This window comes from Neovison vison, chromosome 4 (assembly GCF_020171115.1).
Source record: "Neovison vison isolate M4711 chromosome 4, ASM_NN_V1, whole genome shotgun sequence".
Taxonomy (NCBI): Eukaryota; Metazoa; Chordata; class Mammalia; order Carnivora; family Mustelidae; genus Neogale; species Neogale vison.
Genome location: NC_058094.1, coordinates 150249554 through 150274202, shown reverse-complemented (window position 1 = coordinate 150274202; position 24649 = coordinate 150249554). Strand labels below are relative to the sequence as shown.

The 24649-nt window shown below is 36.1% G+C and overlaps 1 protein-coding gene across 4 annotated transcripts in view; it reads left to right on the top strand.

The window, feature by feature from the left end:
- CACNA2D1 (calcium voltage-gated channel auxiliary subunit alpha2delta 1) overlaps positions 1–23220 on the top strand; it is a 512561-nt gene extending 489341 nt beyond the window's left edge. For all 4 annotated transcript variants that reach the window (XM_044245916.1, XM_044245914.1, XM_044245915.1 and 1 more), the window contains 3 exons: positions 1969–2078; positions 3082–3164; positions 19098–23220. In XM_044245916.1, coding sequence (XP_044101851.1) covers positions 1969–2078; positions 3082–3164; positions 19098–19214 — 310 coding nt within the window. In that variant the 3' untranslated portion in view covers positions 19215–23220. The remainder of the gene's footprint in view (positions 1–1968; positions 2079–3081; positions 3165–19097) is intronic.
- The last annotated feature ends 1429 nt before the right edge of the window (positions 23221–24649 follow it).

Sequence of the window (24649 nt, the reverse complement as noted above, 5' to 3'; positions counted from 1 at the left end):
GTTATTGTTCACATCGGAGAGACACAGGACCATTTGTAGTTGGAAACAGATCTTTAGTTTGACTGTAGGTTTTTTAAATTTACCTTCTCTAGAATTCATCCAGAGTGACTAGGTTGTAATCCTGTCAACTATCACAATAGGATCAAGAAAATTGCACTAACTTTGAGCAGAACCTAGAAAATTTTGGTTGTATTTTACTATATTTTTGTCTAAAAGGACCCTTCTAAGAATTTTTCTGAAGTCATAGAATTAAAGGCACTGACTGTAATAATAATAGAATTATAGTAATTCTGAGTGATTCTAAGCCAAATATATGATCGATCGCTATTTACATTTATTTACTAAGTAGTTTTACAAAAGGGTATTCTGGGGAGGGAGGTGTTTTATTTCTAATTGACAACTGAATGCATCTTTGAATTAGGATGAAAAACTAGGAGAAAAATACCACTTCCTAAAAATCAAGGTTAATGTTAGTCACCAGTAGGCATAACACATCCTGAGTAATTTTTGGAAGAGATTGAGAATTTCATTTGGTTGTGAGGGATGAAAGAAAAAGGCAAGGTGGGATTTTGCAAAGTTTTGAGAGAGAGCAATCCCCCATGTCACATGATTCCTGAGAACAGAGCAGAGAGGCACAGATTGGGGACACTTGAGGGCAGGTAATTCTAGAAGCAATGTTAACCTAGAGAAGAGGAAATAGGAGGAAGTGAGGTCATCTGAGCATGTGAAAGGGCTGGGAGAATTGCTAGAGGATCCAGACGTTGGTAACAGACGTTTTCCAGTAGCAGTTAACTGCAACTAGCATGAATTTTTAACAGACCTGGTCAGTATGACTTTTTGAGTTTTAGCAGATCTCTGTGTTCTAGGAGGATGTTGAAGATAGGAAGAGAAGAGTCAGGCCTCAACTCAAAAAAAAAAAAAGATCATACCATCTTGTATAGAATTTAGCATATCATACTGTCAAGTTCCGCAAAAAGAATTGTAGCTGTATGGTTATCTCAAAATTTCAGAATTCTTTGGCCTTTGACTAACAGGTGCCTGGTAATAATCAATTTTTAAAGCACAGGTTGCTAAGTTAAATATAATATACAGATTTGTAATCAATATACTAAGTTCAATCATGGTGGCTTTGAGTCACTTTATCCTTGTATCCCACGTTCAGTGGAGAAAAAGAAAACTCCACTTTTTTGGGAAAATGTATAATCATAAAGTAATGACTCTTTAGCAACCAAGATGAAAACGTTACTGTCATTAAAGGCAACAGAAGCAGCTTAAGACATGGGGGAAAAAACAGAACAACAACAACAAAAAACCCTACATGGAATTGAAAGCCCTTATTCCATCTTTATCTGTGTTGTCCAGTTTAATAGTTACAAGCCCGAGAGGCTACTTCAATTATCGATTACAGCTAATATTAAACTTGGTGTCTCAGTCCCACTAATCAAATTTCAGGAGCTCCCGAGCCTCAGGTGGCTCTTGTATACCATACTGGACAAAGCAGAAGACATTTCTGTCTCCGTGTTTGTTGAACAGCACTGACTTAATTCTGCCCTTAACCTGGGCAGGATATTTAGACATTTCGGGCTTCTAATTATTTTTTACCTGTAGATTAATTCAGTAATAAATACAATTGCTTAGCCATGTCAAATAAAACATTGATTTTGTGAGTTACAGCAACTCAGGAGTGCTTATTTTGCACTGAGGACTAACACTTAAAAATCTATTGCAATTTTCTAGTATTCCAGAGAGGTAAGATGTGCATGCTAATGAATAAAAACATGGTCATGTTTCTCTGCTAAAAATCATTTTCATTTTGTTTCACTATTTATATTGGTGATGATTTGTGCCTCAAGATGTCAGATGTTGGCTTTCATTTTAATGTGTAAGATTATTTGAAAGATTCTGTTTTTTTTCTCCCCAAAAGAAAATGTTCATTTTCTGTAATTTTTAAAAATATTTATTTTACAGAATCTTCCATGTAGAAAAACTCATGAACACCAACTTAATATTCATTATGGTTGAGAGCAAAGGAACTTGTCCCTGCGACACACGACTGCTCATACAGGCAGAGCAGACTTGTATCCTTTTTGGGGTCAGAGATGTTGAAAGAATTGCCATCTTCCAGTAATGCATTCGTAACCTTGTCACATTGTTTACGCTCCAAGAGAAAGACATTCCGATGGCTGTGATTACCCCACAGGGGCAGAATGGACTCCTCACACGAAATCTGGTTTGACTGTGCAGACCAATGATGCTACTACCCAGGTACCAGTAGAATGTGAAAGGTTGCCTGCTCCTAGAATGAGGCTTTGTGTAGGCGATAGTGCAGGTTTCCAAGGAGATCTGGAAATGGCTTGAGGGGCCATTGAAGGAGCAACTGGTTTGGGGTTCAGTGGTGGTTGGAGAGGTGCTGGGTTTTTGTTCTTGCTAGCCAGGGCTGGTGTGGTAGAAAGCTGTCAACCTTCGATGGTTGAGTGCGATGTATGCCTATGTTTGAATATTATTCAGCCTTAAAAAAAAAAAAAAAATGGGAGGCCTGTCCTGGGCTTCAGCTGCCGTGGTAGTAACAACAAAACTTTCCTGGTTGTAAATATGCTAAAGGACAATGAAGTGACTAGTAAATCACTGTGGACAGCAGAGATTCTAGAAAGCGCCTATACTCTTTGCATTTACCCTTGTTTTTTCTGGTGGGGAAGGGGAGGGAGTTTGACATTGAGGTTTACTATTAGCAATTAGTTTGTATTTCTGTCTTGCTCCATCAGAGGCAGCCACGTCCTTTCTTGCACGGTTTTATATGTACGACTCTTCTACTCAGCGTCATTTCTTCCTTTCATCCACTTACATTTTGCAAATATCTATTCAGTAAGTGCCCAAGGGCATGCTCTACAGAGTAAAAATAAAAATGATCCCTTTGCAAAGCCACTAGTTTGACAAAAGAAAATTTCTAGAAGTCTACTTCCCTTAAATCCCTAAGCACTGGAACTCGTTGTGTTGGACTAGACTAATGGCATAGGTATCCATTCTTTTGTTGTTTGTGTGAAAAGAGAAAGAAACTTCATATTCCTTAACAATTGTCTTCAGCTGATGGTCCAGATCCTTGCGATATGGTTAAGCAACCCAGATATCGAAAAGGGCCTGATGTCTGCTTTGATAACAATGTCTTGGTAAGACCAAACATTTATTGTATTAGAATATGAGAACTCAAGTGGTCATTGTCTTCAAGAATTTAAGGAGACAGATTACAGTTTTAACTCAAACATGATCCTAGTGTTTCTCATTAGCATGATGTACTTGCTGGTCGATAGATTGTTCATTTCAGTATTTTTCACGGTTAGCCTAAGCTTCACAGTTGCTTCTATCTGTCCTTCACACAGAAATTGTACTTTCAAACACATTTCTGGTGAATTTACTAATAATCCACGGTCACAAATCTGACCATTTTAAACACCTTCTCATCAATAGTAATTGACAGTGTTATTTATGATATGAGTTGCCTCCCTTCATTTATTCTTGAAGATATAAAAGGTATTTTGTATTAGTTTAGTGTATATAAAAACCTTTGAAACAGCTATTGTCCTATTATCTTTTTTTTTTTAACATGGTTTCTGACTCTATCAGAGATTTGTATTTTTTACCTTGCATGGTATTAGACCAGATCAAGTACCAAGGGTTAAGTTGGTAAAATTATACAAAACATCTTTCTCGTATCTGATGTCAGGATGACCACTGCTTTCCTGTAGGTCAGCAGTCGTCCTCTGACAAATACTGTTGTGAGATACTCTGCATACAATCAGCTGTCTGGTTTTAAAATCATTTTAACCATTAAGAAACTGCATTCTCAAATGTGAAGGCCACCCCGTAATCCCTGCTTACTTTTATAAACTAATTTTAAGTGTAATTTTCCTCGATTCTTCTTCATGGTGGGCCTTCACACAAAGTGGCTTGTAGACTCCAAGGATCATGCAAAAAGGGAGCATTGTCTTGGGTATTGTTTATTCTAAAAAAATGTCAGATCACCTCTTGATTAATGTGCACAGATGGAAGCTATAATTTTTTTAGAACAGACTTATCAACTCCATACTTCTTTCCTCAAATGCACACATAGCCACCTTTGTCCTCCACCCCAAAATAAGGTATTTCCACAGATCCATGATATACAATGAGATGACCGAGATCGATGAGGAGGAGTAAGGCAAATATGTGTCACAATAAATCCCAGTTATCTCTGCCTGGACTACTGATCACTTCTCTGTGATGGAGAAAGTGAGTCTGAGTTTCCCCTAACTGTTGTTTTCCATTTTATCTGGTTAGACTTAAAGAACGATCCAGATCTGAGGACTTCTGTTGTTCCATCTGCTAGATTTTCAGGAGCTTTGCCCATGTCAAATCAGTCCCCAGAGAATGTTGACTGTGGGCCCAGGGGAGTGCTGCTCATTAGGCAAACTTTATTCGTCAACTATTTGTCAGCACAGACTGAGATTAAATTCAATCAGCTGAACTGGAAAGATTACCTAAAAAGCCCAGTTGCCCGAAATATCTTCAGCCTAGGAGACGATCTGCTCCAAGACCCTGGAAAGACTGAACTAAGACAAAAAATTGCAGTAGTTCCAGTCTTGTGAATTCTACATCGGGGTGTGTGTGAAAGTACAAGTCTTGCTCAGTAGCTCACCGTGCTAGTCATGGCTCTTGCTGCTTTAGCGGTGAAATACTTTGGTAATGCTTATTTTGCAATGGTCACTGTGCATCTGCTCTGGATGGAGGCTCACATGAACTGCCAACTGCCAGCAAACTGCATGAAATCTCATCTTGTATGTCTTCTTCTCTGTGTTTTCTTTCCTTTTCCTGTACTTGCTACTTTGCCTGTTATTAATAGGATCAACTTATGTGCACAACGAGTCGTGCCTGTTCCATGATGTCAGCTCCTATCTTCATTTTACTGCAAGTTTTCATGTGGTGTGGATGGTCAGTCACTTTCTCTAATTTTTCTTTTTGTGTGTGTTTGGCTTGAAATTTTATTAAATAATCCACATCCCAGAATCCACTATGATAAGTGTCCTGAAACCAGGTTATTAAAATCTCATTACCTATATTGTTTTGTCAATAGCTGAATGCAAGTATTGCTTAAGTTCCTAATCCTTAATCAAGCATATACTTTTCCTGTGTTTACTTAAGAATCAGTATTTTCTTTTAAGGTTTTATATAAAGATTAAGTCATCCTGGGGGAAATTATATATGCTTCATGAGGAGAAGTAGCTGAAGGGCAGTCAGTAGAGCTGGTCATCTCTATTTTCAAAAGATGCTAACATAGTGTTGGAAAATAACATTAATGATGAACCATTTAGGTTTTATCCAAGTCAGTAATTCAATATTTTCCTTTTTAAAAAACAAATATGACTTCATCAGCTTTTTATGTTTTTACTACCAAAATAATATTCCTACTGAAATATTTTAGTACAAGTGCTTCCAATGTGTAAGATCATCTTACTTAGTACCTAGGCTTAAATGATCCTTCATTAACCTTTGCCTAATTTCTCAATTCTATCAGTTTGACTGAGTAGATGTTTTGGGGCTTGTGCTCAGGGATTCATGTCCAGTTCTACAGTTTCTTTTCTGACACTCTGAAATCATCCTGACTGGTGTTACTGGAGCAACTTCTCTCCTGTCCTTTCTTCACTGCCGTCCAGGTATTCAGTGATTAGGGAGCCACTAGATGGAGATATGACCATTACTGTGAATGGAGTGAGCTCATCAGAGGGGCAGGAAAGTGGAGTAGCAGCGGGAGTCTCAGAAAAGGACTACATTTTTTTTTTCTAGGTTAATAACGGTTTTCAAAGCAAAAGATTCCAAGTGAAAGAAAGCTAGCTGATTTGGATAATTGAAAGACCAAAATTAATTGATCCCTTCTCCATGGATGTATTTTTAAAATTGATAACAAGGTAGCTATTTGAAGCAAAGTTTTTACCGACCCATGCCCAAGTGATTATACCATTTACATATGAAAATTATAGTAAAAATCCCGTTTTCCATGTTCTATTTTTTATACTTCTCCTTATTTGTGATCATGGTAGAAATGAGCAGAAACAGAGCTAAGGGAAAAAGGTGAGGAATAATGTAAATATTCAGTCTACTTCTATCCATCTAGAATTTTTAGGTAAGATATATAGGCAGCTAATTAACACAAAAATATAGGTCAGTTCCCTTTTACCTTTATGTTAAAAATTTATAGGTAAGCATTATCCCCTTAAAAATGTGATTATAAATTTTTCTATGGTATTATTCTTTCTCATCATAACTATAAACTTACCAAGAAAATAAATATCACTGTGGATTCAGCTGGATGGGATCAGTACATTTTAATGAAATAATTTTTATAAGACGGAAAGCACACACATGGGATTCCCTGTTACTATGTCCTTGAGGAATATATAATGAGCAGTCTTGAGAAGGTGATGTAGATGGCATATACTTTACAATAATAAGACTTGGGTTGAGTCTTTAAAAACATAGTTATCAGTATGGAACACCAAATCTAGTTTATGCAATTTGAGTGTTGCTATGATAACATCAAAAGAAGTATCATTTTCTCGGAAACAACCAAGTTGAAAAAAATAATGTAAACATTATCCCAAAATACTAGGATTAATTGACAGTTGTTCCTGACACTGAACACCAATAAAGGTGAAAGTCTAAGTAAGCTTCAGCATTAGTCTAGCGCTAACTAGGAATTTGTGGTGGGTGAGATTATGCTCCCAGATTTCTGACATCTTCTTAAGGATCATCTCTATGCATTCCAAGAAGGACTGTCTAAGGTCAAGACCCTTGTATCCTGTGAAGTCCAAAAAGAGTATCAATCATAGATGAGCAGTAATAAGGACTTCATTAAAACACAAGTGCTCAAATGAGACCTTCTGACAAGATCATTTTGAAGATTTAAGTGATAAAGAATAACAAAAGAAAAAGAAAGCTAAAGTTTAGGAAACAAGTAAAGCCAGTGAGAAAGTTCATTATTTTATGCAAACCTGATTTATGAAAGCACATCTTTGTGTCCATGAACAAGCAACATTTAAATAGTTGAACAAATATGCTACCTACTTCATGGATTGATGTGGCAAGTGGGTTATGGTGCTGTGTAGGAAAACAAATTATTTCCTAGACAACTTATTCCTATTAAGACTTATTGTGTGGTATCCAGGAGCCTAAATAATTTTAAAGGTACATTTTCTTTGAAGCTGCTGTTGGTGATTTGACATTCCAAAGTTAGCCCTTATCTGGGGGTAGGAGGAGGGGGGAGAGGTCTCCACCAGTGATTTGCCTTTTGAAGGTAATGACTGTAATTCAGTAAATAAATGAATTACTAATTATTGAGCTCTTACTATATGTAATTACTTACCCCCAGTTATTCTGGCTTGGGAAAGACAGGCAGATTTAAGAGTTTAGCAATACTTGTTTAACAAGATTTAGGCACTGGTATACATGGTCTTAAAAAGAAAACCTTGGGGCAGAATCATATGAATAAAGGCAAAAGGAATTCTTAGTTAACATATTTATTAAGAATCTTTTGCGAGACATTTCTAGATGAAAATTACTATCATATTTTAAAATTATATATAATATTAGCACTGCATAGTCTTTCTTTAATGTGTTAAACTGAAACAAAGTACCAATCCTTATGAGCAAGAAAATCAGTGTTCAGGAAATTTTGATCTATCCTTAAGACAGAAAAAAATGCTACGGTTTCTCCCACATCAGTGCATTTGCAGCTTAATTTCAAGTCTTGTTGTATATGGCTTCCAATGCAGAAAACATGACAGGAAACTGAAGAGACAGACTTTTTAGTGTGAATCAACTTGTAGACTTGAGGGACTCCAATTAACTTATCTAAACTATCCCCCTCCCAGACTGAAACCTTATCTCACACAAGAAATGCAACTGAGCAAATAAATTAAAACAAAACAAAACAAAACAAAAACGAGAAATATAAAAATAAAAGCAATGGAATCAGAGCCAGAGATAGTCTTTTTTCTTTACATTAATAGGAATTTCTTTGACAAAATACATTGTTAATACATTGATGGGTCTTGTTTGTGTGCTAATTTCCCATCCCATCAAATTAGTACTTACTATACACATCTGAATTAGACCATTCTGCTGGGCGTGAGGTATTTGAGATAGTTTATGCTAAAAAATAGGTTTTTAATCTGGAATTCAAATGTAACTGAGCATTGTTTCTTTGATCTTGCTATCCTATCTAGAGGGAAAAGTATTTGAACAAAGAGGAGCAAGTACGAATTCCCAGATATAGTATACACCTTGCCCCATTGCAAAGACAGTGATATTGGAGCAGAGGAAGTTGGTGAGGGGAGAGGAGTAGAAGAAGATAGAGAGGCAGCCAGGCTCCCTAGGCCTTGCTAAAAAATTTGGATTTTGTGCTGAGAGATTAAAAAAAAACCACAACAACAAAAAACTTGATGTATGGTTCTGAGGGGACCACTTTTTGGTAAAAAGATTGTAAAAGAGCAAGAGTAGAAGCAGAGACAAAGGAGGCAGCTTTTGAAGGAGTGATGGTGACTGAGAAGTGCTAAGTTTGGGAATGTCAAGAATGCATGCTGGTGAATTACATTTGAAAAAAGTTTTTTAAAAAGTAGCAGTCACAGATGACTTGTTGTTTGCCCTGATCTATTTCTCCTAGAAGTGTCATTCAGAAAAGTACTCTTTTTGTGCAAGTTTGAGACCTTCCGGAGACATCAGAGGAGAGGTGGCAGAGATCAGTGTGGAGGTCAGAGGAGAGAATTCAGGTCCAAAGATATAAAAGTGTGAGGTATTCTGATTCTAGTCCAAGCTGGTGACACAAGTCCTGAACTCACTTTATCCCACAGAAACACTAAACCTGTAACTATAAACAAAGCAGTTCCCTCTGAAAGAAATCAAGAATCTGAATGACCCATATCCATTGGGTAAAGGAGAAAATAGCCACATTAAAACAGGTAGGAAAGGCTGAGAAGACTCAGTCTCCATAATCCCCATCTCTGACCTAGCAACATAAAATCGGGAGGGAACTTGTAACTCTGAGCTTTACCCTGAGGAATGAAGGGTTTGGTTTGAACCTCTAGCACTCTAGATGTGGGGTCTCCCCAACAACTACCTCTGAAAGTCCTATAGGGCTTATGTCCTTGAGACCCAAAGGACCAAAGAAAGAAACAGCTCTCGTCAGGCTCAGATGGACTGACTGTGGCTTTCCTCCCAGGGCTCAGAGAAATGGACTAGACAAAAATGCCCTACTCCCACACTCTCCCTGATAGTGGCTGAAGTATGCAGATCTCCTCGATTGCCTGAGGGACTAAGGCTTCTCATTTAGCACATGCCTCCATTTTCACCCTATGACACACTCTAGGTCGCAGGTCTCTGCCTGAAAGGAGCTTGTGAACACAGCGGGCATTGGGCTTTTGAGGCTACTGCCCAAAGAACAGCCCCACCCTTTACCTCTTGGCTGTGGTGGCCAGTATGGCTGATGTTCTCAGATACCACCTAACAGTGGCAACTAAATAGTTCTTAACGCTGTATTCCCCCAGGGCTCAGCAGAGAGAGAGCCGACAAAAATGCTCTTCTATCAGTCATACCCTAAAAGGGAAAGGTCTAACTGCATACCTTAAAAACTGCTGCCTCAGGTTCCAGGCTCTAATCAGCCTACATCTAGGTGCTGTATGAAATCGCCCCCCACCACCACCAGATATCAGCCAACTTCAACTACTGGGAAAGGTGGCTGTTTTATCTAATGCATAGAAACCAACACAGAATAGAAAAAATATGTTCTAAACAGCAACAACAACATAAAACTCCACTAACAGACATTAAGGAGTTCAAAATAATACTCATAAAGATGTTTACCAAAGTCAGAGAAAGACGCATGAACAATAGAAAATATTAAAAAATACAAAGTCGCAGAGCTGAGGGTAATGTATCACAGTAATAACATAAAAAATACAAATGACATGAATAGATAGCTAAGAAAAGAGCATTTGACAAAATACGACATTTCAGGATAAGAACCTTGGTCAGATTGGGGGTATAGAGGAACATCCTTCAACATAATAAAGGCCATATGACAGACACACAGCTAACATACTCACTGGAGGAAAATGTCTCAGAGATAAGACAAGAAGGCCCACGCTCACTGCTCTTATCCAGTTTAGTACAGAAGTCCTAGCTAGAATTTTATGCAAGACAAAGAAGTATCAGGGATCCAAATAGGGAAGGAAGAAATAAAACTGCCAGTACTTGCAAATGATATGGTTCTGTATACAGAAAACCCCGAAGACTTCACCCAAAGACATCAGAGAGGAGAAGAGGCAGAGATCAATCAGTGTGGAGGTCTGAGGAGATTTCAGTAAACTTGCAGGATATAAAATCAGAAGTCAGATCATTTGTATACATTAATAATAAGATATCTGAAAAGAAAACTATCCTAGTTCACCATAGCATCAAAAACAAAGTATTCAGGAATAACTTCAAGAAAGTAAGAGAACCGCACAACGAAAACTTTAAGACTAAGACAAACATAAGTAGATATTCTGTGTTTATGGATTTAGAAAATAATGTTAAAATGTCCATATTACCCACTGCCATCAGTGGATTCAGTGTACCCCCCATCAAAATACCAACAGCATTCTTCACAGAAATTTTAAAAAAAATCTAAAATTTTTATGGTCCACAAAAGACCCAAAATACCATAATAATCCTGAGGGAAAGGAACAAACCTGCAGGTATCAGATTTTTTTGATTTTGTACTACAAAGCTACAGTAATCAAAACAGTATAGTACTGGCACAAAAAATGAACACATAGACTGATGGAACAGAAGAGAGCCCAGAAAGAAACCCCAAATACATACGGTCAACTAATATTCAGTAGGATAGCCAAGAACACCCAACTGGGGAAAGGATGGTCTCCAGCAAATGGTGCTGGGAAAATAAACACATGGAGGACAATGGGACTGGACTCCTCTCTTACATACTCACAAAAATTAACTCAGAATAAATCACAAACTTTACTTTAAGATAGGATACTATAAAAATCCTAGACCACTTGACATTGGTCCTGGCAATGATGTTTGGTTACAATACCAAAAGCACAAACAACAAAAACAGAGATCCACAAATGGGACTGTGACAATTTTGAATGTTTCTGCACAGCCAAAGAAACCACTGAAGAAAAGGCATCCTACAGAATGAGGCAAAAAATTACAAGCAATATATCTATATCTATACATATATATGTCTCTATATATCTCTCTATGACAAGGAGTTAATATCCAGAATATATGAAGAACTCATGAAAGTTTTTTAAAAAACAACAAAAATTGGGCAGGAAAACTAAATAGACATGTTTTCAAAGAAGACATCAAAATGGTCAATGGCTACATGAAAAGATGTTCAGCATCAGCAGTCACCAGGCAAATACAAATCAAAACCACATACTTCTGGCTTAAGGACACGCACCTTAAAGTATATGAAAGTGGATGGGTAGAAAAACATATTCCATGCAAATATAAATAAAAAGAAAGCTGGGGTAGCTATACTTGGACACAATAGACTTCAAGACAAACACTGTAATAAGATATGTTGATATATATTGATAATCAAAATCAATCAAGTGGATGTAACATTTGTAGATATTTATGCACCTGACACAGAGGCATTTAAATATATACAGCAAATATTAACAGACCTAATAGGGGAAGTAGGCAGCAATGTAATAGTAGTAATAGTAGGAATACTGGTAGGGGACTTCAGTTCCCCACTTACCAATGGATAGATCACCCAGACAGAAGATGAACAAGGAAACAGTGGAGTTAAATGACCCATTAGACCAGATGGATTTAAGTGACATTTACAGAACATTCTATCCAAAAGCTGAATACACTTTCTTCTGAAGTGTGCATGAAACTTCCTTCAGGATAGAACATATGTTGGAACACTTATGGAGCCTTAATACATTTGAGTAGGTTGAAATATCAAGTATCTTTTTTGGCCACAGTTGTATGAAACTTGATATCAACTATATAAAAAAAACTGGACAATTCACAAATATGTGGAGATAAAAGGGCATGCCACTTAACTGTGGGTCAAATAAGAAAGCAAAAGAGAAATTTTGTATTTTATATGGGGATGTGTGTGTGTGTGTGTGTATAAATGTGTTATATATTTATTATATATATATGCTATATATTAAAAACAAATTAGAGACAAATGAAGATGGAAATACACTGAATCAAAATGGGAAGCAGCAAGGCAGTTATAAGAGGAAAGTTTATAGTGATAAAGACCTATACTAAGAATAGAGAATGGTCTCAAAATGATTTATACCTTAAGGATTAAAGAACAAACTAAGCTCAGTGCTAGAAGGCAGGAAATAGCAAAGATCATGACTGAAACAACTGAAATAGAAACTAAAAAGACAATAGAAAAGATCAATGGAACAAACTGGCCTTTTGAGAAGATGAAATAGACAAAACCTCAGCTATACTTACCAAAAAAAAAAAAAAGATTATAATAAAACTAGAAAGAAGAGACATCAAAATTGGTATCATAGAAATATAAAGTATCATAACAGAGCACTATAAAAATTAAATGGCAAAAGTTGGAAAATCTAGAAGAAATTGATAAATTCCTAAAAACATGTAGCCTATCCAGAATGATTCATAAAAAATAGAAAATCTGAACATATCAGTTACTAGTAAGGCAACTAAATCAGCTCTCAAAAACCTCCCAACAATCAAAAGCCCATGAACAGACAGCTTCACTGGTGAATTCTACCAAACATTCAAAGAAGAATTAGTATCAATCCCTCTCAAACTCTTTCAAAAATAACAGGAGGGAACACTTTCAAATTCGTTTTACAAAGCCTGCCTTACCATAATACCAAAACCAGACAAGGACACCCCAAGATAGTAAATTACAGGTCTAGATCTGATGAACCTAGATGCAAAAAACTCAACAAAATGTTAGCAGACTGAATTCAGCAATACAAGACCAATGCCATGATCAAGTATGATTTATTACAAGGATGCAAGGACAGTTCAACATTGACAAATCAACCAATGTGATACACCATATTAACAAGGTGAAGAATAAAAGTTGTATGATCACAATAATGCAGAAACTTACAAAATTTATCCATTTTGAGAAAAACTCCTCACGAAATTGGTATATAAAGTATATACGTCAGCATAACAAAGGCCTACAGCTAACCTCATATTCAATGATAAGAACTAACATCATGAACAACACAAGGACGCCCATTCTTGCTCCTTCAGTGCAGTCCTATAAGTTCAAGGCAAAGCAATTAGGTAAGAAAAAAAAAAATAACTGTCCAAATTGCGAAGTAAGAATTAAAACTATCTCTATTTGCAGATGAAATATTTTATATGTAGAAAATCCCAAGGACTCTACCTGTTGGAATAAACAAATTCAGTGAAATTGCCAGATTAAAAAAAGGAAGGTACAAACATCAGTTAAATTTTATACACTAATAAAATATATCAGAGAAGTTGTGAAAATAATTTCATTTATAATTGTATCCAACAGAATAAAATACCTAGAAATAAATTTAAACAAGGAGGTAAGAGACCTGTACACTAAAAACCATAACATAAAATTGAAGACACAAATAGGAAGAGAATTCAGTGCTCATGAATTAGAATTATTGTTAAAATGCTCATACCATCCAAAGAATCTGCAATTTCACTTCAATTCCTATCAAAATTTCAACGACATTTTTCACTGAAATAGAACAAACAATTCTAAAATATGAATGAAACCACAAAACCCTAATAGGCAAAGCAATCTTGAGAAACAAGAACAAAGCTGGAGCCATCACACTTTCTTGATTTCTACGTATATTATATACATTAATCAAACAGCAGTACTGGTATATGCATGCACACAGACACAGACACACACACACACAGATGTACGGATCAATAGAACAAAATAGCCCAGAGGTAAACCCATGTTTATATGTTCAATTATTTTATGACAAAGGAGCCAAGAACATACCATGGGAAAAGAGCAGTCTTTTCCATACATAATACTGGGAACAGCCACACCCAAGGGAATAAAACTGGACCGGTATCTTAGACCATACACAGAAACCAATTGAAAATGGGTTAACTACCTGAGCTTTAGACTTGAAATAGTAAAACTCCCAGAAGAAAACCTAGGAAGTAAACTCGTTGACATGGGTTTTGGCGAGGAATTTTTAAAATTTTATATCAAAGGCAAAGGCAACAAAAGCAAAAATAAACATGGGACTATAGCATAGTTAAAAGCTTCTGCGTGGCAAAGGAGAACAACACAATTGAAAGGCAATCCATGAAATGGGAGGCATTATTTGGTAAGGGGCCAATATCCCAAATATAGGATGCCCAAAAAACAGGCATGCCTTGTTTTAGTGTACTTTGCTTTATTGCACTTTACACTAATGTAGGGTTTTTGTTTTGTTTTGTTTTGTTTTTAACAAACTGAACGTTTGTGGCAACCCTGCATTGAGCAAATTGTACTTGTGTCATTTTTTCAATAGCATTTGCTCACATTTGTGTTTATGTCACATTTTCATAGTTTTCACAATACTTCAAACTTTTTTGCCGTAACTAAATTTGTTAAGGTGATCTGTGGTCTTTGATATTACCATTGTAATTGCTTTGGGGCACCATAAACCCCGCCTATCTAAGAGAACAAATTGTGTGTGTTCTGAACCCTCTAAAGACCAGCTGTTTCCCCAGCCCTTTTTCTGTCCTTGGGCCTTCTATTCCCTGAGATGAAATGATATTGAAATTAGGCCAATTAATAACCCTGCAATGGCCTCTAAGTGTTCAAGTGAAAGGCAGAGTCACATGTCCCTCACCTTAAATGAAAAGGTAGACATGATTAAGTTTAGTGAGGAAGGCATTTCAAAGGCCAACCCTGGCTCAAACCTATACTTTTTGCACCAAATATTTGGCCAAAGCATGAATACAAAGGGAAGGTTCTTGAAGGGAATGAAAAGTGCTATTCCAGTGAATACACAAATGATAAGAAAGTCAAACAGCCTTATAGCTGACATAGAGTTTCAGTGGTCTGGATAGGAGATCAAACTAGCCCCAACACTGCCTATGCCAAAGCCTAATCCACAGCAAGCCCTTAATTCTCTTCATTCCTATAAAAGCTTAGAGAGATGAGGAATCTGCAAAAGAAAAATCTGAAGCTAGCAGAGGTTAGTTCTTGAGATTAAAGCAAAGAAGCCAGCTCCGTAACGTAATAGTACAAGGTAAAGCAGCAAGTTATCCAGATACTGAGGTAATCAATGCAAGTGGCTATATTAAGCAACAGGTTTTTTAAAAATAAAATTTATTTTATTTCCTTTAATTACTATGTAGTATATTAATAGTTTCAGAGGTAGAGTTAAGGAATTCATCAGTTGCTTATAATGCCTAGTACTCATTACATCAGGTGCCCCCCTTAATGCCCAACACCCAGTTACCTCATCCCACCACTCATCTCCCCTCTAGCAACTGCCAAACTATAGGAAACAAACAGGGTTGCAACAGGTTCTCAATGTGGATGAGACAGCCTTCTATTGGAAAAAGCTGTCATCTTACTACTTTCATAACTAGAGATGAGAAGTCACTACCCATCTGCAAAGGACTGACTGTCTGTCTTGTTAGGGGCTAATGAGCTAGTGACTTTAAGTTGAAGTCAGTGCTCATTGACCATTCTAAAAATCCCAGGGCCCTTAAGAATTATGCTCAGTCCACTCTACCTATACTCTATCAATGGAACAACAAAGCTTGGAGAACAGCACATGACAACATGGCTTACTGAACATTTGAAGCCCACTGTTGAGACCTAGTACTGAGGCGGGGGATTGGGGTGGGGAAATCCCTTTCAAAATATGACAGCTCACTGAGAATACACCTGGTTGATTCTAGCCCTCATGGATGACTCTGAGGGGTTCAAGACCTCAGTAGAGGAAGTAACTGCAGATGGGGGTGGAAATGGCAGAAGAACTGGAATTACAAATGGAGCCTCAAAATGTGACTGAATCGGTACAGTTTCACAATAAAACTTGAATGGATGAAGAGTTGCTTCTTCTGGATGAACAAAGTGTTTTCTGGAGATACAATCTCCTGCTGGTGAAGATGCTACTGATATTGTTGAAATGACAACAGAGGAGCTAGGATATTACATAAACTTAGTCAATCAAGCGACAGGGTGTGAGGGGATTGACTTTAATTCTGAAAGTTCTACTGTGGGTACAGTACTATCAGACAGCATCACAGACTACAGAGAAAGTGTTCCTAAAAGAGTCAGTCAATGCAATAAACTTCATTGTTGTCTTATTTTAAGAAATGGCCATGGCCACCCAACCTTCAGCAACCACCACCCTGACAAGTCAGCAGCCATCAACAATCGAGGCAAAGACCCTTGAATAGAAAAAAAAAAGAAAAAAAAAGGGAAAAAAAAAAAAAAGAGAGACTCACTGAAAACCCAGATGATGGTTAGCATTTTTTATCACTATAGTTTTTTTTAAAGTGTATGCTTTTTTAGACATAATGCTATTATACACTTAAAAGACAACAGTATAGTATAAACCTAACTTTCACATGCACTGGGAAACCAAAACATTATTTTTACTTGATTTATTGCAATATACCTTTTATTGAATATCTGCAACTAGAACGGAGCATGCAATATATCCAAGGTATGTCTGTACATGAAACAGGCTCAACATCACAGAGCAGAGACAAGCACATCAAAACTTTAAGGAGATACCACTTCACACCTGCTAGAATGACTGTTACCAAAAAGACAAGAGATAATCATTGCCGGCAAGGATGTGGAGAAAGGGAGTCCTCTGTGTTAGTGATGGGACTGTTAATTGGTACACCACTATGAAAACTGGTATGGGGGTTCCTCAGAAATTAAAAATACAACTACTGTATGAACTGGCAATTCTTGGTACTCATTTGAAGAAAACTAAAACACTAGAAAAGATATATGCACCCCTATGTTCATTGCAGCATTTTTTTAAAATAGCCAAGATATAGAAACAACCTAAGTGTCCATCAACAGAGGAATGGATAAAGAAGTGGTATGTAGATAGACAGAAGGACACTTGGCCATTTTTGACAACAGTGTTGGAACTTGAGGGCACTTTGCTAAATGAAACAAGCAAGATGAAGATGAATAGTGCATGTCATCACTTATATGTGAATTCTATTAAAAAAAAATAATAAAACTCATAGAAACCAAGAGAAGGAAAGGAGTTGCCAGTGGCTAGGGGGAGGTAGGGAGAGGTTGGCAAAAGGATACAAACTTTTGGCTATAATATGAATAGTCTGGGGGTCTATTAAAACATGATGACTATAGCTGATAAACACTGTAGAACTGAAATCTGCCAAGAGAGTAAAACTTAAGTATCCTCACCAGTTGGGGGAAAACGATAAATACATGGATAATAGACATGCTAATTATCTGGGGGGGAGGGTAACGTTTTACAATGTCTATCAAATCACCGAAATATATACTTTAAATATCTTACAATTTTGTCTATTAAAGAGAAAAGTTAAAATTTTAAAAGCAAAATGAAAAACACAAGCAAAAATCATTTTCATATTAAGGATAAAATTATGAATTGTTAACAAATGGATGGCATTTAAAACTATAGAACTAGATTAGGTTACTTAGGAAGAAAGTGTAAATTTAAAAAGAGAAGTAACTGCTAGAAAAGTCTATCATGTGGAATGCATGGAGAGAAGTAGGTTGAGCTAAAGACAAGAAGATGAGCCCAAAACACATTTGGAGGAAACCAGATCTGTTGGACAAATATACATGAGAAAATATTTTAAGGAGAGAATATTGTATATTGCCAAATGCTCATGCAAAGTAAAATAAGATGAGGACCAAGAACGGATCATCATTTTGTGTTACTCTTTAGATTTAGGAGCTAGCTTTTGAAAAATAAGCTTTTTTTAAAATAGATTCTTTTGTTTCTTTCAGACTTCTCTTTAACAAACAGAAGAAGTGTTCTGCCTCAAAATGCAGCTCAAGATAGAAATTATAAGTTTTTTACTGGGGGGCAGGCACTGTATTAAACCCTAGTGACGAAAAACAAGCCAACGTTCTCTTCTCTGCAAGCTCAGAATCTTTGGAAAATCATTCTGAACATTTTATTTACTCATCTATTTATTTACATAACCTATTACTTGGGTTATTGGATGATGAACCTTAGCATAGTGTATTTTTTAACAAGCCTCGTATCTACATCTACTTATATTCCTAAACATCCTTTATGAAATTCAGTAATTAAAAGAAATCAAAGGATGTAGAAAATGTTACAAACACAGAACCTAGGAATGAAAGATAAAGGATAATTCTGCATTTAAAGGCACTTAATGAGCTACCATGAGACAACATGGGGGGGATCCAAATAGGAATATCAATTGGTTTTATTTCATGGTTCTGTAAATTAAACAAATGTCTCTTGCTAGCTTAGCTCTTTATATTGAATATGTTTTTGGAGTGTCTTTTCATGCATGATTCAAATACACTATTATTTTAATTTTGGTGAAGGTCCCGATGCTACAAGTGCAGGTTGGTATGTAGAGATCATTTCTCACATTGATTTAACCAGTCCCAAACTTTGCCTTATTGAGCATAATTGCTAAAATGATAATTCTTGGGTATTATAAAACCTAGAGTAAATTTTATAGTTACTCCTTATTTTTGTAAATATCTAGGAATATTCATACTCTGAAAGTTGTTTTTTTTTTTTTTAATTTAACAACTGGTGTATTGGTCAAAACAGCATTTACTATTCTAGTATTTTCTTAGTCATCAGAATTTGCAACTCAAAATTTAAAGCCTTCTTGAAGTGATATTAGGAATATTGCTTTATTCAAAATTGCTGTTACTATAAAATCCAGGGTAATGTCATTTATTTGGGTTTAAATTAAAACCATTTTATCAGGTGAGTTCAGAAGTGGACTAAACATGGGTGCTCTGAAGAATAGCTTACTAAGGATTTCTTCAGGATTTTTCTTTTTCCTTTTCTTTACAACAGGAGGATTATACTGACTGTGGTGGTGTTTCTGGATTGAATCCCTCGCTGTGGTCCATCATTGGAGTCCAGTTTGTTCTACTTTGGCTTTTATCTGGCAGTAGACACTGCCAGTTATGACCTTCTAAAACTCAGTCTGCATAATTAAACTCCAGACCCTGCCAAAACATGAGCCCTCAGTTGCGTTCAAATAGGGTCAACTGTGGAATGAGCAGAACACTCGCTGGGCCCATACCATCGCTAAATCTAAGGCGCAGACTCATATGGCCCCCACTGGCTGCATGTCAGGGTCTCAGATCCTTAAACTTGTGTGAATGCTGCATCATCTATGTAAAACATCAAAGCAAAATTCTATACATGCTCTATTGGGAAATTGGAGAGTTCATTGTTTGCGTTGTTGGTGATTATATGTAAAAGGGCTCCCCATACTGTTTATGAATCCTACAAATTGTCTTGACCTTGACCTGGAATTTTGATCTGCTGCAATTCTTGTTCTTTTACCAAGAAAATCTCTAGAGGGGGGAAAAAAAGGAGTTATTTTTGCCTTCACGTATTCTTTTGTTAAAAATTATTTCCTGCTTTGAGTAGTTATTATTGAAAAATAAAATAGAGAGAGATGGATGTAATCTGTTGAAATAGAAATAATGGCCAATTTTCTACAAAAAGAAATTTGCCATAAATAAAATGCCTTATGAAGAATGGCTTCTCTGCCAAAAACAGAACACAAGTGATGACCAATTAAGATTTGCTGGGTTAATGAATTGGTGTTTGAAAATAATAACTAAGAAACTATTAAACTAAAGGTGCTTGAAGATGCAATTTGAACACGTGACATATTTCCTCATAAATGTAAGCCCTTAATGCTTCGATGTAATGTTTCTTTTGTTCACAGTAAAGTTATGTAGTGCTAGCCAAATAATTCAAAATGCTCTAAGAGAAGCTTGTTGGGGGGAGGGGAAAACGTCTTTTCTTGTGATAAATGAACTTTGGTTACCAAGGGTATTTTGCATGATGCTGCTGCTATTTTAACTTTCGGTTTGTTTTTCTCTTACTGTAGAGTATAGTCCTTTGAAAAGTTAACTGAGTGACATTATTGTTATGTAAGACTCTGAACCTTGCAGTGTAATGCACTTAAGTCCTCCTTAAAAATGTCGTTAAATTACTCTGAATATACTGTGCAATGTCAATGCCGAATGACTGGGGTAGGTAAATGGTGAAATGGGAATTAATGGATTTTATACAGACTCATGCTTTTGCCTGAAAAACCTATGTACAGATATTTTAAGTACATAAATCAGATTTGACACATTTATTTTTTGAAGAGTACATATATGTTCTCAATGAAGATTCACACTAGGTTTCCTCTTTGTTCGTTTGAATAGGAGCACATATGCTCCAGACATTTCCACCGCCGCTGCTTTTCTCCCCGCCGTTGTAAAAGGTAGATACGATCACATGACCAAGATTCCATGCAGTTTGATGACGGTTTTATAATAATCTGAACAAAGAGGAAACCTTGAATCTGTATGTATGCACATGAATACTTGATTGTGAATACTCAAAATTGTTTTTCTACAGCCTCACTGGTGAAAATGATTAGTGTAGTAAACCGGATACTTCAATATAGAGTAATATGGTAGATTATTATTTATGCTTTTAAAAATAATTTTTAGGAGTCATCAGTGTTTGAAGAAAGGGTAAAAACAACGAATGTGTAATTCTAGTTCAACTGAGTAATTCTGCCGAAGGCTGGAAGTATACAAATATTTTTTATGGTGAAATACATTTGTTCTTATTTTGAACATGCCAAATATTGGTGTGTGTCTATGCTGGACATTTTCTTATACATCATTTTTAAGTCAATACCTTATTAACATTATCCAGCATGCTTTAAGATGCTCCGCGTATCAAAGACATAACCAAGTCTTTAGCATAGTTTAAAATACATTTGTTTTGTTTTTAGCTTTGCAGACATTCGTAATTCCCTCCCACCACCGATATGCCCTAGGAACCTTTTATGTATATTTCCTTATTTAAACTATTTTTTATTTAAAAATGGGGGTGGGTGGGAATGGAATCACTTCGCCAGCTATTGTTCTAAGAGTTGACGTCAGTTACCATTTCTAACGCATTGTTGTGATTTTGTAGTCTCATTTGTAACTGGTATTGACGTTTTAGAAAACACCAAAGTGATTAAAAAACAAAAAAACATGGAACTTCTCACTCTAGTGACACTATGTTTCAATCATGTTGTTTGTTGATTACATATTTAAAACTTATTGTTAACTTTTGCTAGACTATTTTAAATCATGAAAGTGTTGGGAAGGGGATATCAAAATATAAAATTATGTTAGTTCATGTGTATCTATGACACACATTAAGACAACTGAATTGCTTCCAGCATACAACAAACTACCTTCAAATTATCTTTAAAATCTATTAAATATATTTTCATGGCTAATGTCACTGAAATTGTTTTCATCATCTACATTACTGTTGCATTAATCACAGTTAAACTCGGCATCTCTTGGCAGGGTCCTATTGGTTCCATTTGCCATCAAAATATATTTACATGCACGAGTCTTGCTTGATCCTTGCTTTTCTGTTATAAAATAAACCTATATATGAGAACCACGTACTTGGTGATAAATTGGGTAAGAACGTGCTTTCTGACTAAAAGTTGTTCTTATGCCTCACTCAGATGAGTCTTGATACTTTTAGCATTTTTTCAAAAACAATAACACTCATCCCATCAAATTGTCATATTTAATTTAGGATTTTTTTCTCTGAGTTCTAATTCTTGACAAGAACTCCAGTTATATAGCCTGTCATAAATATTGATTTTCAAAGACTAAATGATCGAGAAAAAAAGCTTTTAATCTCTTCGGCTTCTTTCACTTTTGCGCTACTCATCCAGTTTAATGTAGTTTGTCATTAGAACAAAATCAAAGTAAAGTCTTAACGTTGGTGTTAAGTAACAGGAATGACTTTAACATTAATGGTTTCTTTATATTTTCTTCATTTGAACAACCAGCATTACTGCCAAACACCAGTCGTGGTCCATATTTGTAACAGATTTTTAACATGACATAGTTAGCAAGTTTGATTGAGGAGATTTTTAGGTCCTGGGCCTATAAGATTTTAGTATGATCTTTTTTCATGTTTCTAATGCTTGAGGCGTTATTGCTTTACTTGGGGGAAAAAAAAAAACACAAAACAAAACAGTGTTGCTGCCATTTGTAAGTTTTCCTAGAATATTCCTTTTATTAACTATAAAACTGGCCTTACTGGGTTCAAATAGGCAGTATCCCTTTTAAGTGACCTTTGCAACCCAAGTGTTACTTGCTTATTTGATGCTCTCTTCTATTTTATGTCTCATTTAAATCTTTCTCTCCACCAAAGCTTAAATTCTGTGTCTTAATTTTAAACTGAACTATTCCATTAATTGTTAGTTGACATTAAAATATCTAGCAGTAGTTTGACCTTGTGAAACAAAGTGAGCGCTGTGATTTTTTTCAAGTGTAGAATAGAGCAATGATTTCACTTGCCCCCAACTTAAAATATTTTATTACTATCTAGAGCTCGTGTTGTTTTCCCATTAGCAGAATGTTAATATTGCTAATATTTCGTGTACACTTCTGTAAAGAGCAAATCAATACAATGGAAGTATCAAGTGTAAATTCCAGAATTTCAAAGACTCAGACAACCCTCACCAAGAGTTTCTTCTACCTTATTTCTAGTTCACATAATCAACTCAAAGAAATTCCACTGAGACTAATGGGATACTGTCTTGTATAGATGCCAGCTGAGTTTACAGTGTGACCTGACAAAGCTGTCTTTTTTGTTGTGCCGTATGATTGTTGGATCATGCTTTTTAGGGATACTTTTATTGAAATGCTCAGTGTGCATCCATGCAAAAGGCCAACTGGCTTTGTGAACAAAAGATCTTTTCTCCCCTTTATTATGTTCTCTTGACACTTTTGTGGAAATTAACTAGCCTGATAAAAAATTTTTTGTAAAAATTTGTATAATACTGTTATAAAAATATTTATAATCCCAGAAAATGTTGTGTTAAATCTTGTGCAAAAACAGTATATTCAGAATAAAAGTTTATCATTTAAAGTCACCAGTTTGGATTACTTAATTACATAAAATCCAGTTGAAAGAGACAGAAGTTATCATCATAAATATATTACTGTCAGTCCTTCCTGTGGAGACCATTCAAGATAATGAAATAGAACTTGGGATTAGGAAAGTGCTTTTACTATTGCAAACCTCAACTCACAAACAAAAGTGTTTGCAACTCCTTTTCTCGCTCTGACCCTTTACATATGGCTTTTGCCATCAAGGTGTTTAGGAAGTTCTTAATTCAGACTTTGGTTTTCTGTTGTTTAAAACAAAAACAAAAACATAAAACCAGCAGAAATAAAAATATTGTTTCCATGTTCCTTTAAAACCTTGGGAAAATATTTTAAAAGAGACAAGTTAGAACTTCTGAAACGTGTATATCTGTTATACATCTGACTTTTAATATTTCTCCTAGCTACATTATAGCTATCAGCTGCTGGAGAAGTGAGGTCTAGTGTCAAGAATTAAGGAAAAAGAGAAAACAAACAAAACAAAACCAGTTATGTTTCTTTTACATTTATACCCTCATATGTTGCCCTCATATGCTCACCTAATAATTAAATGAGCCTGATACCATGTGGAATCTAGTATAATGTAGGCCTGCTTTTCTTTCCGTGGACTCTCGTAAGAGAACACAAATTACCACACGTGGGAGGAAGGCAGGATGCGAGTACCAAGGACGGTGATTACTGGAAGGGCCAACCTCCAGTTTCTGATCAAGGCATTTTAGCAGGAAAAAAGGCCTACATAAAAGTGTAAGGTGGATAACATTTGTTTTTGAACATCTGGCTTCATTTTGTACCAATTTATCTCCTCAATCAGTCCTCCTGCTCCCCAGACACCCTCATTTCCTCTATCAATCATCTTGAACCCATCTCCACCTCTCCCCTTGGGATCCTGCTTCATCAATTCTCCTTCCTCAAGCACATTCAGTCTCTTTCTGCAGGCTTACTACTTTCTGCCTGCAAACACAATGAGAACACCTCTATTTAAAACAAAAATTAAACATCCATTTTTGCCTCTTATCCCTATTCTCCGAGCTGTAAACCTAGGATACAATTCCTCCTTCACACATCTACAGTCTCTTCTGAAGTTCAACTCAACTGGGACTCAATACTCAAGGGGGCCTTAGAATTTTAGATCTGAAAGGCTTATTATCTCTGAACTTTACTTTTGGGCTACTACCACTGGAAAATTTAAATTACCGGTATGAGGGCCTAATAAATTCAAGGTATTGCATATTTTTTGTTTGTTTATAATCAATCAACTAACATATAGTGTGTCATTAGTTTCAGAGTTAGAGATGAGTGATTCATCACTTGCATATAATACCCAATGCTCATTACATCATGTGCCCTCCCTAATGCCCATCACCCAGTTACCCCATCCCCCCAATGCCCTTCCTCAAGGTATTGGGCATTTCTTAA